General features: G+C 38.4%; 1 protein-coding gene across 1 annotated transcript in view; it reads left to right on the forward strand.

The window, feature by feature from the left end:
• Positions 1-12,601, forward strand: part of LOC126259932 (uncharacterized) — a 269,463-nt gene that overhangs the window by 170,596 nt on the left and 86,266 nt on the right. Inside the window, exons 8-9 of the mRNA XM_049957024.1 lie at positions 2,210-2,337; positions 8,677-8,800. Of these exons, the coding sequence (XP_049812981.1) occupies positions 2,210-2,337; positions 8,677-8,800 (252 nt within the window). The remainder of the gene's footprint in view (positions 1-2,209; positions 2,338-8,676; positions 8,801-12,601) is intronic.

Raw genomic sequence — 12,601 nt, forward strand, 5'->3', positions numbered from 1 at the left:
GATGTTAACAAATTTCTCTTCTTTAGAAACGATTTCCTTGCCATTGCCAGTCTACATTTTATATCCTCTCTACTTCGACCATCATCAGCTATTTTGCTCCCTAAACAGCAAAACTCCTTTACTACTTTAGTGTCTCATTTCCTAATCTAATCCCCTCAGCATCACCCGATTTAATTTGACTACATTCCATTATCCTCATTTTGCTTTTGTTGATGTTCATCTTATATCCTCCTTTCAAGACACTGTCCATTCCGTTCAACTGCTCTTCCAAGTCCTTTGCTGTCTCTGACAGAATTACAATGTCATCGGCGAACCTCAAAGTTTTTACTTCTTCTCCATGAATTTTAATACCTACTCCGAATTTTTCTTTTGTTTCCTTTACTGCTTGCTCAATATACAGATTGAATAACATCGGGGAGAGGCTACAACCCTGTCTCACTCCTTTCCCAACCACTGCTTCCCTTTCATGACCCTCGACTCTTATAACTGCTATCTGGTTTCTGTACAGATTGTAAATAGCCTTTCGCTCCCTGTATTTTACCCCTGCCACCTTCAGAATTTGAAAGAGAGTATTCCAGTTAACGTTGTCAAAAGCTTTCTCTAAGTCTACAAATGCTAGAAACGTAGGTTTGCCTTTTCTTAATCTTTCTTCTAAGATAAGTCGTAAGGTTAGTATTGCCTCACGTGTTCCAACATTTCTACGGAATCCAAACTGATCTTCCCCGAGGTCCGCTTCTACCAGTTTTTCCATTCGTCTGTAAAGAATTCGCGTTAGTATTTTGCAGCTGTGACTTATTAAACTGATAGTTTACTCCCGGGGCCTTGTTTCGACTCAGGTCTTTCAGTGCTCTGTCCAACTCTTCAAGCCATATCTTATCTCCCATTTCATCTTCATCTACATCCTCTTCCATTTCCATAATATTGTCCTCAAGTACTTTGCCCTTGTATAAACCCTCTATATACTCCTTCCACCTTTCTGCCTTCCCTTCTTTGCTTAGAACTGGGTTGCCATCTGAGCTCTTGATATTCATACAAGTGGTTCTCTTCTCTCCAAAGGTCTCTTTAATTTTCCTGTAGGCAGTATCTATCTTACCCCTAGTGAGACAAGCCTCTACATCCTTACATTCGTCCTCTAGCCATCCCTGCTTAGCCATTTTGCACTTCCTGTCGATCTCATTTTTGAGACGTTTGTATTCCTTTTTGCCTGCTTCATTTACTGCATTTTTATATTTTCTCCTTTCATCAATTAATTTCAATATTTCTTCTGTTACCCAAGGATTTCTATTAGCCCTCGTCTTTTTACCTACTTGATCCTCTGCTGCCTTCACTCATTCTTCTTCTACTGTATTTCTTTCCCCCATTCCTGTCAATCGTCCCCTTATGCTCTCCCTGAAACTCTGTACAACCTCTGGTTTAGTCAGTTTATGCAGGTCCCATCTCCTTAAATTCCCACCTTTTTGCAGATTCTTCAGTTTTAATCTACAGGTCATTACCAATGAATTGTGGTCAGAGTCCAAACCTGCCCCTGGAAATGTCTTACAATTTAAAACCTGGTTCCTAAATCTCTGTCTTACCATTATATAATCTATCTGAAACCTGTCAGTATCTCCAGGATTCTCCCATGTATACAACCTTCTTTTATGATTCTTGAACCCAGTGTTAGCTATGATTAAGTTATGCTCTGTGCAAAATTCTACAAGGCGGCTTCCTCTTTCATTTCTTCCCCCCAATCCATATTCACCTACTATGTTTCTTTCTCTCCCTTTTCCTACTGACGAATTCCAGTCACCCATGACTATTAAATTTTCGTCTCCCTTCACTACCTGAATAATTTCTTTTATCTCGTCATACATTTCATCAATTTCTTCATCATCTGCAGAGCTAGTTGGCATATAAACTTGTACTACTGTAGTAGGCATGGGCTTTGTGTCTATCTTGGCCACAATAATGCGTTCACTATGCTGTTTGTAGTAGCTAACCTGCACTCCTATTTTTTTTATTCATTATTAAACCTACTCCTGCATTACCCCTATTTGATTTTGTATTTATAACCCTGATGCATTGTGTAGATGCACCATACCATCCAGATTCTTTAACACACGGAATGACTATTTATAATGTTTGGTAAGCTTAGTAGTACAAATAAAGTGTCTCAGACTATGTTATCTAAATAGCTTCTATGATCATTAAAAATTTTATTCATTTCCAGATCATTGCCATAAAATCATTTGTTAACTGTTTATTGGCAAAGTTATCACAAGATGATATTGAAGAATTTTATGTACTGCTGTCATCAGTTGCTGCTGGGAAGTTAACTATTGAAGGCTTAAAGCCAAGGTAATTTTTATAGAAATAAGAATCTATGAAACAATTAATGTGAATAGACAAGTTTTCTTCCTTTTGATAACTCTCATTTCAGTCCCACACACTTCTACTCTCCTGTACCCCTCCTTTAAATATATGTTAACTAAAAACAATTTTTTAGTTAAACTAAGAAGTATTTGGTACATAAAAGTTAAAAAGGTTGTTACTGATTATTTTAAGATTATTTGAAGTATTAGAATCTCATTAGATTGCTCATTGCTTGTGAGCACTAATCATGTAGACAATGGTCATGTATATTAAAGTGTATCCAAATTTTCAAAAAGAAAGAACTGTGTGAATGTGATAATTGCAAATTGATACAAACTTAAGGAGATGGGTACTAGTCTTTTCAGCTTTCACGATTGCTCAAAATAACCACCACATCCACCTCAAATAGTTAACTGCTGCCTGAACAATATTTATCAAAGTACCTGCTGTTACTGCAGCTCAAATTTTTTCAGTTTCTCTCCGAGCTCCATTAGTGTAAATAGTTTAGTGTAGCACACAACAGCCTTCAGGATTCTCCGTACATAGAAGACTAGCAATTTTAAATCTTGAAAATGTAAAGGAATCAGATGCATGAGGTAAATTCAGACAGACTTGGCCACCTACTGTATCTTATTTTTTATTTTTTCTGAAGTTCTGTCGGACTATGTGAAATGAAGCTAGTCAGTCATTGAATGAATCACTTCATAATTCACAGACTTGTGATGATTTTTTCCCTTTGTGTTTTGATTAAATAATGGCTGTATTTGCTTTGAATGAGTCCCTACTGTTAGTAATTTTATGGAGGATTGTATGTACAATGTTGACAGAATCCAGATTCTGAGAGGTGATTATTTGCTGCTGCAAGATCTTCTTTTAACATGTAGCTTCATGGAAACCTTGTTGAGGACAAACAGTTATTCATCAAGCTACATTTATAGCCACTTAACAATATTAATAATAATTTTGTTACATTCCATCCTGGATTTTCCATTGTTTTATAGCCATTAGAAATTTCTTTGCTCTATCTTCGGTATGATTTTATTACATTCCCAGTTATAGAATGTTAGTGGTAGTAAATGTTTATTAAATATAAGTTAAATATAATATCTAATTGAAATGTTCTGAATCCATTATATTTGTAATAAGACTCAGTTAATGTAAATGTAGCCCTAATAACACAGAAAGTGGTGGTGGTTGAAATTTGAATAACCAGTATTTTACATTGGAGCCAATCACATTACATTATGTGAATACTGCTGATAAAAGTAAAGAACACATGAAAATATAATTTAGGGAATAAAAACTTATTTACCCTTAGCATGAAACATGCACCTTGTAAAAACACAAAAAAATCTCCGCTGTGTAATTCCTAGGATTTCAGAAATTATAAAAGTGCTGGAAGTCATGAAGTGGAGTCAAGGGTGGAACAAAAATAAGAAATACCGAACTATTGCAGCACATAGTATTGTGACTTTATAGTAAGGTGGTATATACAACAGACTGAAAAGCAACTGATGATGCCAGTATTCAGACTGAATCCCCCTTTCAGCAAGTACTTATTTTACTGCATTAATTTGTTTCATCTGTTGCAGAGGAGAGACTGACAGCAAGAACAGTTTACAAGTTTAATGTAAAAAACTTTTGCACCCTCTAAGGACAGAGCATGGGGATTATTTACCACTTAATGTCTCATTCAGAGGGTTTCCACTTAAATGACCATCTGCATTGTGCAAGGGAGGGAGTCTATGAAGTGAGTAATAAATATATTGTTTTCTGCCACCTCCTGCCAGGCAGCTAGGTGAACATTTCAGAGGTCACTTGACATGGAGGGAGAGGTCAGGTGAAACGAAAAATCTCATTCTGGTATGCAAACCACTCTTGCAGCATACGCCATGTCTGTTGCAGATTGAACCTGCTGGAAATATATTAATCACTCAGCACATAGTTGTACTAATGGGATCATAACATTACCCATAATATGGCTATAATGGACAGTCTCAAGTCAGCCATGAATCCTGTGAAGCATCTCAACCCCAAAGGAACATACACAGCCCCACACTGCCACTGACATACAGGCGATGCAAGCCATTATCAGATATATTTCCGGTTGCAACAGGCCCCATATATGTGTACTGGAACATTACTACTGTGGAAAATACTGACTTGTCAGAAAATGTTACATTCTGGCAGTCATGACATTTATTTTCATCAGCAAATGCTAATCGGTAGGATTGAAAATTATCACACAACTTCTTCTCAATGACCACATGTTTGCTTTGTTGTCCACCCTCCGGAAGATGAGGCCAAACTGTGTTGACTGACGTGGAAACCTAGAAACATATTTAAAAAAGGATTTTGCTGTGAAGTATTCGCAAATTCTTTGTCATAGACTGGTGGTGTTTGTTACATGTCAGTGTCCAGTTTCCACACACTACTGGGCTCTCCAGTATCATGATATTGTTATACCCACCACTGCACATTGGGCTCAAGAACTAGTGTACCATGCCCAAGCCTCTGACACTGTCAGGTTATCTTCCACCACAAGAACAATGGCTAGGTGCAGAGTGAGCTATTGATGATGATGGGTGGCTCACCAATAAGCAACATGGTTCCAGTATCTGATCTTGAATCAAGTGTTATCACTCGCTATTATTGAATGAATTATGTCATGAGAGATTTAATTTGCTGCAATAGGCTGTCTGTCAGTGCAGCATGAAAATGCCACACCATGTGCGGATAACATCTAACATGATGAATTACTTTAGAACAACATTCCCCTTGAGATAAGAATATTCTACAATGGAGCTAAAGAATTTAACCTTCCTAAAGCAACCATATGGAGTCTAGGTGACAAGACCTTACTTTTTGAAAAGATGGTGATCAACAGTTGTCACCTTTGAGCTTCTTACTTCATTAAATTGGGGAGTTGGCATAGAGAGTACAGCAATTACTTTCTGATCTGGAATACACAAAATCTTTTCTGGAAATAAAATACACTGTAATTGTGTATATGTACAGTAAACAGACCCTTAACATAAAATTAAATCACACACTTAAATTGTATTCATTGTTGATACTTAAAAGTATTTCATAAAATCAGATGCTAACTGTAATCCGTGCAATAATCATAGGGTAATATAATAATGTAGGTAAGAATAGTACAGAATGCAGTTACAAATAATCAAAACGTTTATTGTTTCATATCATTATGGCAATGTTGTACCATTAACTAATTACACGTAGGCATGTTTTAATTTATATAATGGAAGTGACTTTTACTCAATGTGTGCAGTACAGAACATTTATATATTTTGAATGTTTGTACAACATTTATCATGTCAATACAAAGTACAGGAAAAGATCATTGAAATTGGTTGATTGTTTGCCGTAGTCTGAAACTGTCTCATATACTGTGGAAAATTAACTGCATGTCATCAGAATAGAGGGATGTTTTCCATATAGTATGTATGTCTTACAGCAAGGAACAAAAATAAATAAAAAGAACTGTTGTGACTTTACATGGAATCAAACCCCTGTCCACTTACATTGAAAGCTTACAGGATGACAATTCAGCTGCAGTGACAACCAGGAAAAAATTTTATGTTAAGGGTCTGTTTACTGTACATATACACAATTACAGTGTATTTTATTCCCAGAAAAGCCTTGTCTACTTGGATAGCTCTAGAATACTTTCAGGACTATATCTGCATGATACATCACTTAATATTTTCTCAACATAATCCAGAAAACTGGCATGTTGCATTTTATACAAGTAAGTTCTATACCAGACTCTGATTGCCTGCAGTTTTCCACTGCCACTTTTTTTGCTGTCAAGTCTATCAATACAGTTTCATTTTAATATGAGATTAACAGAAAATTTTATCATTTTCAGTGTTTACAGTTTCTCCTTCAGGTGCAAGCATAAATAATTGAGTGAACCCATTCTTGAGCAGTGTTAGTGCTTTTGAATTATTTTAATTTACCCCCCCCCCCCCACCCACCCACCTCCTCCACCCTCCCTTTCAAACATCTACAACAGTAAAATACCACTGGGACTGTCACCAATAAGCTTATAAACACAGAAAACAGCATATCTTCCATCTTATGTTCATGTTACCTTCCCAGCTCCAGTGTGTGTGTGTGTGTGTGTGTGTGTGTGTGTGTGTGTGTGTGTGTGTGTGTGTGTGTATCTTTTAATTATGCCTGTCTGCGAACTTTTCAGTTTTGGTTCAATTTCAACTGTATAAGATTCCATGTTATAATTTCAGTTTAATGGTTACAGATAATGAGTGTCAGGCCACCAACTTCCTAACTTTCTGACAGTCTTTCTGTTGTGCGTTTCTGCAACGCAGCATCTCCACTCTATGATGAGTAGCAACTATCCTTTTCATTATATTTTTACATTCCATCCCAGATTTTCCATTGATTGATTTCCCTAAAATATTTTTTAAATGAAATGTAACACTTCCCAACCAAAAACTGTTTATTACTTCTGTCTAAAACACTGAATCAGTATTACAAGCATATATAGCAACTACATTTCATGAACTGCCTTGTCATTAGAGATTTTTTAATTTTTTAGAATATGTTACCAGTGCCAACAAATGCTCTGTCTACCATATTTTCTATTATCAATATGATGTATTCTTATCCATTGGATGGATAACAGACAATAGTGGTAACTATTATCCCCGTGCACAAATGCCCTAATGCTAACTACTCACTGTCACATATATTCCATGGAAAAAGTTGAACTTTTACCAGGCTGTATCAATAACTTTCTTAAAAACAAATATTATTTAAACACCCATAGAGACTTACTTGTTTATACTGACTGGTGTAAGGTTAAATCTGTCATCAATAAAAAGTATTTCTATTTTAGCTTTTGTAAAATTCTGTACCCTGGCAGCTGTGCCTCTACACACTGAACTACTTTTCCCATGAACTTTTTATGCTTGTCTACCTTGTCTTGACACCATTCACAGTTTTTCATGTGCCAATGTGTCACCTTTCTATAATGTATGCAAAAATGATAGCATGTATGCTCTGAACACCCTGTTTTAAAACTGCAATGTTTGGAGGTTGAATTGACACCAGTCTCAAGGAATGTTGTTGTTGTTGTTGTGTCTTCAGTCTGAAGACTGGTTTGGTGCAACTCTCCATGCTACTCTGTCCTGTGGAAGCCCTTTATCTCCACATAACTACTGCAACTTACATCCTTATGAAGCTGCTTACTGTACTCACCTCATGATCTCCCTCTGTGCTTTTACACCCAAACTTTTGTATAGTACTAAATTGCTGATCCCTTGATGTCTCAGAATGTGTCTTTCCCCATTCTTCTGTAGCACCACATTTCAAAAGCTTCTGTTCTCTTCTTGTCTAAAGTGTTTATCATCCGTGCTTCACTTCCATACATTGCTATACTTCATACAAATACATTGAGAGAAGACTTCCTAACACACACATGTATATTTGATGTTAATATACTTCTCATCTTCAGAAACTCTTTTGTTACCATTGTCAGTCTGAATTTTATATCCTCTATAATTCGACCACTATCAGTTATTTTGCTCCCCATATGGCAAAACTCATCCATTGCTTTTAGTGTCTCATTTCTTAACCTAATTCCCTCAGCATCAGCTGATTTAATTCTACTACATTCCATTGCCCTTATTTTGTTTTTGTTGATGTTCATCTTATATCCTCCTTTCAATCAAGACACTGTCCATTCCATTCAGCTGCTCTTCAAAGTCCTTTGCTGCCTCTGACAGAATTACATCATCATCAGCAAACCTGAACTTTAACTCCTACACCAAATGTTTCATTAGTTTCCCTTACTGCTTGCTCAATGTACAGATTGAATAAAATCAGGGATAGGCTACTACAGTTTCTGTACAAGATGTGAATAGCCTTTCACTCCTTATACTTTACCCTTCAGAATTTCAAAGACAGTATTCCAGTCAACATTGTCAAAAGCTTTCTTTAAGTCTACAGATGCTATTACAAATGAATATTGTATAATGAACAATGAAAAATGTGTGTATGTTGTTACTAAGTGAGATGTCAATGTAATAAGAAATCTGTCACTTTTTGAAGGACAGTGGTTCAAATCTCCATACAGCCATCCAGACTTAAGTTTCCTGTGGTTTCCTTACACCAATTAAGGCATAAACCCCCCCTTTCTCCCCCATGGCCTCTCCTATCTCCCCTCCTCCTGTCCAACACACACACACACACACACACACACACACACACACACACACACACACACACACAAATCCTTTGGCTGTCTGGGTAACTGTGAAACTAATTTCATTATTTCAGTTTAACAGAAATGTCGTGGCTGCGTCTCACTTCTGGCTGTTCTATATTGAAACTATGTAGCAGTAAATTCTTCTGGCAGAAACTAAAACTGAAGCAGTTTAAGTCTCTCACAACACTATTATATGTAAGTATGTCTCAATATCAAACATACACAATTACCAAAATTATGAAACTATTTTAGATGTGTATAAATGGTAAGATGGTTTACATTTTAAACACTAGAAGGTATTATGGAGGACTTGCATTTGATTTTATAAAGCTGTTCTCTGCAGAAAACCAGTATTTTGCTACCATCTGATAACCCACTCATTTAAACACCTGTGACATCATCTGTGGATCACTATTGAAATAAAGGGAGACCCATAGGTGACAAAAACTTGTCTTGATGACTAAAAGAAAGAAATAATAAGTTTTTTGTCGGAGGAGCATATAATAAGTGAATTATTTCAAAAATGTGGATAAAAATCGAATATCCAGCACTCATACAGGTGATTATCATTGATTTAAAATTATGAATACACTTTTAGTGAGTTATTTAACAAAAAAGTTATTTCATATTAAGCAAAACCCTTGTATCATACTTTAAATGTCTTAGCAGAAAAAAGCTTAGAAATACTCATATACTCATATAATGAGCAAGAAGACTCAACAAAAATATGTAATGGTTATAATAGAGGGAAACATTCCACGTAGAAAAAATATATCTAAAAACAAAGATGATGTGACTTACCAAATGAAAGTGCTGGCAGGTCGACAGACACACAAACAAACACAAACATACACACAAAATTCAAGCTTTCGCAACAAACTGTTGCCTCATCAGGAAAGAGGGGCAGGAGAGGGAAAGACGAAAGGATGTGGGTTTTAAGGGAGAGGGTAAGGAGTCATTCCAATCCCGGGAGCGGAAAGACTTACCTTAGGGGGAAAAAAGAGTGCGAGTGTATACCTGTCCTTTTTTCCCCCTAAGGTAAGTCTTTCCGCTCCCGGGATTGGAATGACTCCTTACCCTCTCCCTTAAAACCCACATCCTTTCGTCTTTCCCTCTCCTGCCCCTCTTTTCTGATGAGGCAACAGTTTGTTGCGAAAGCTTGAATTTTGTGTGTATGTTTGTGTTTGTGTGTCTGTTGACCTGCCAGCATTTTCATTTGGTAAGTCACATCATCTTTGTTTTTAAAATATGTAATGGCTTAGACATGTATGTTTATCAGTCCTAAGAATGAACTTCTTTGTCAGTTAGCGAGTCATACATCAGCTGTCAATCCCTTAGCCAGTAAAATCAATACTGATTTTCTTTTATTTGATTGAATGAAAGACTTGTAATTCCTAGCTTTTGTATCTGCTCAGCGTGACAATGATAAGAAACCATCCTGTCAGTACAAATGTCTCAACTACAGAAGCCAAGGAGCTGGACCCCAGAAGAGGAAAAGAAACTTGGCCTGTGGCCCAATCAGAAGGTGTGCAGTGTGTCCAAACACTGCATAGAGACTGGTGTGGAGAAAAGCATAAAATGAATGTGACTAGTGCAGATGACTGAACAACTAGAATGTGCAATCCAGAGCACAGTATGGTGTGAGGGTCAAGTCTGATTTGGCTGATTTCAGTGTTAGAACTGATGGGCCCAGACTATGTATGCCAGAAAGTAAGCATGTGGATAAACAGTATTGCCCACACAATGCTCTGCATGCACTCTCAATGACATTTTGCCACACTACTCTGCCATGGAACTGATGCCACCTCATCTACATCCATATTGATGTCCGCTGGCAGGGAACTAAATCCCATACCCTTGAAAATTCTATGTAGGGCCAAAAATGGTCAGTTTTCTGCCATAACTTTGGCTACAAAACCAGAGGGCACAAGATTTACTGGCAGTCAGTCCATTATCGAAGTAGGCAACACTGATGCAGCTGTTTTTTTCCAGAATTGGGGAAGGTTGTGGTGGCTGGCATACTGACTGGCCCATTGGCAATGACTCATTCACAGGCTATCAAGGAAAGGGTAAAGGGGAAAGGAGGGTACCAGTTCGTCCATGGGCTTGCATGAGGAGCTGTGGGAGCAATAGCTGCCAGAGCTCTCTACCATGGGTAACAATAGGATGGAGAGGATGTGATTGGGCTGGCAGAGGATGTGTACATTGCCATAGTTGGAATCTTCCTACTGGGTAAACATCATAACAGGCTGGTGTGGAGGAGGTGGCATCCCAGGCCCAACAGGTCAGTTTGCAACTGATTAGAATGATGGATCAGCCTACTTCCAACTGACATCCACCAAAAGCAAATGCTGACCTTTGTGGCTCACCTAAAAGACCAGCCCCAAATAGCAGCCAACTAGGAAAACATGGTGGGCCGTGACTGCCCAGGTCATTTGGCTAGAGTGCAACAAGAGACCCCATTGTTGAGATCTATGCAAATATTCCACCTGATTGCACCCATTAACCAGTGATGCCTGGTACATGGCTAGAAAATTAGACAGTACATTGTCACATGATGAGGGAGGCACAGACTTATTCATTTGTGTCTTGAACTTTCACACAAAGTGCTCCACATCTGAGTCTGAAGCTGGGTGGTACAGGGTGGTAATCAGTTGCTGGATGCTATTGCAAGTTCAAAAATCCTCAAACTACCATGACAGAAATTACAGACCATTGTAAGATATGAAGTTCTGAGAGGAGCCCTTGACAGCAAAACATCCTGATTACTTGGTAACTGTTTCTGTTGACATCTTTGTAGTCAGTTTTGCAACATACAGGAAATTTTACAAGGTGTTCAGTCCAGTACCAACAACCACTTGCTTCCCAAAATCGGACCTAGCAAAGTATTTTGCACCCCATTCCAAGGGTTCTCTGGGACTGGCCAAGTGGAAAGTTAATGTGGTGGTGCAACCTGATTCTATGCACAGACCACGTAAGACCATATGAGATCTTCCAATTTCCAGCCAGTAGACATGATGTCATGTCAAAGCCTCCATACAAGACATTCACCAGTGAGACACGTGCAGCAGCTGGACTGTATGACATGAAAACACAGTACCGTCTGGACAACCACTCAATTGTTTTGCTCTGTGTGGCAACTTTGAGTTGGGCATTTAGTAGGAAAACTGTTTGCCAAGCCACGTACACTCATGAAGCAGTGCACTTAGACCATTTTGACAGGACTGCTGAAACAATTTTCCACAAAATTAGCTTGGCAGCCATGGCGGTTGTGACATCTCATACCATCAAAGGAAAATCCAGCAGTGTCTGCTGCAAGGTATCATTCAGTACAAAAACGAGAGCCTCCTGTTTATCAAGCTTTGGATCGGATCCCACCAGCAACGTCATTTGTGCATCTGCATTAGCATGCTGAGTGGAGGACTGATAACAAATCATATAGCAATAAATACAGAGAAAGAGTGCTCCTCTCTACAGTTGGTTGGCAGTCCTATCCAGTAACTTAGAATGAGTGCCAAATAATGAAGTTATGAAAAGGATAGTTTCTACTAATCATACAGTGGAGATGCTGAGTCACCTGTCTCTGGCACCTGAAGCCAGACAGTAAGGCTGGGGGATGGTAAAGTGCTGCTGGGGGGAGTGTGCAGGGACGAGGTGGAAAGAGGATGGGGCTTCTAGGTGCAGTCAGGAGGTTAGGCAGAGGGCAGGAGGTAGCGGGAAAGGGCAGAAGTAAAGAGACTGGCTGCATTGGTGGAATAGAGGGCTGTGTGTGTTGGAATGAGAACAAGGAAATGGCTAGGAAGGTAAGGACAATGACTAATGAAGACTGAGGACAGGAGGATTACAGGAATGTAGGATATATTGCAGGGAGAGCCCCACCTGCTCAATTCAGAAAAGCTGGTGTTCGTGGGAAGGATCCAGATCGCACAGGCTGTGAAGAAGACATTGAAATGAAGACCGTTGTTTTGGATAGTGTCCTCAGCAACAGAGTGGTCC

The sequence above is a fragment of the Schistocerca nitens genome, chromosome 5, assembly GCF_023898315.1.
Source record: "Schistocerca nitens isolate TAMUIC-IGC-003100 chromosome 5, iqSchNite1.1, whole genome shotgun sequence".
Taxonomy (NCBI): Eukaryota; Metazoa; Arthropoda; class Insecta; order Orthoptera; family Acrididae; genus Schistocerca; species Schistocerca nitens.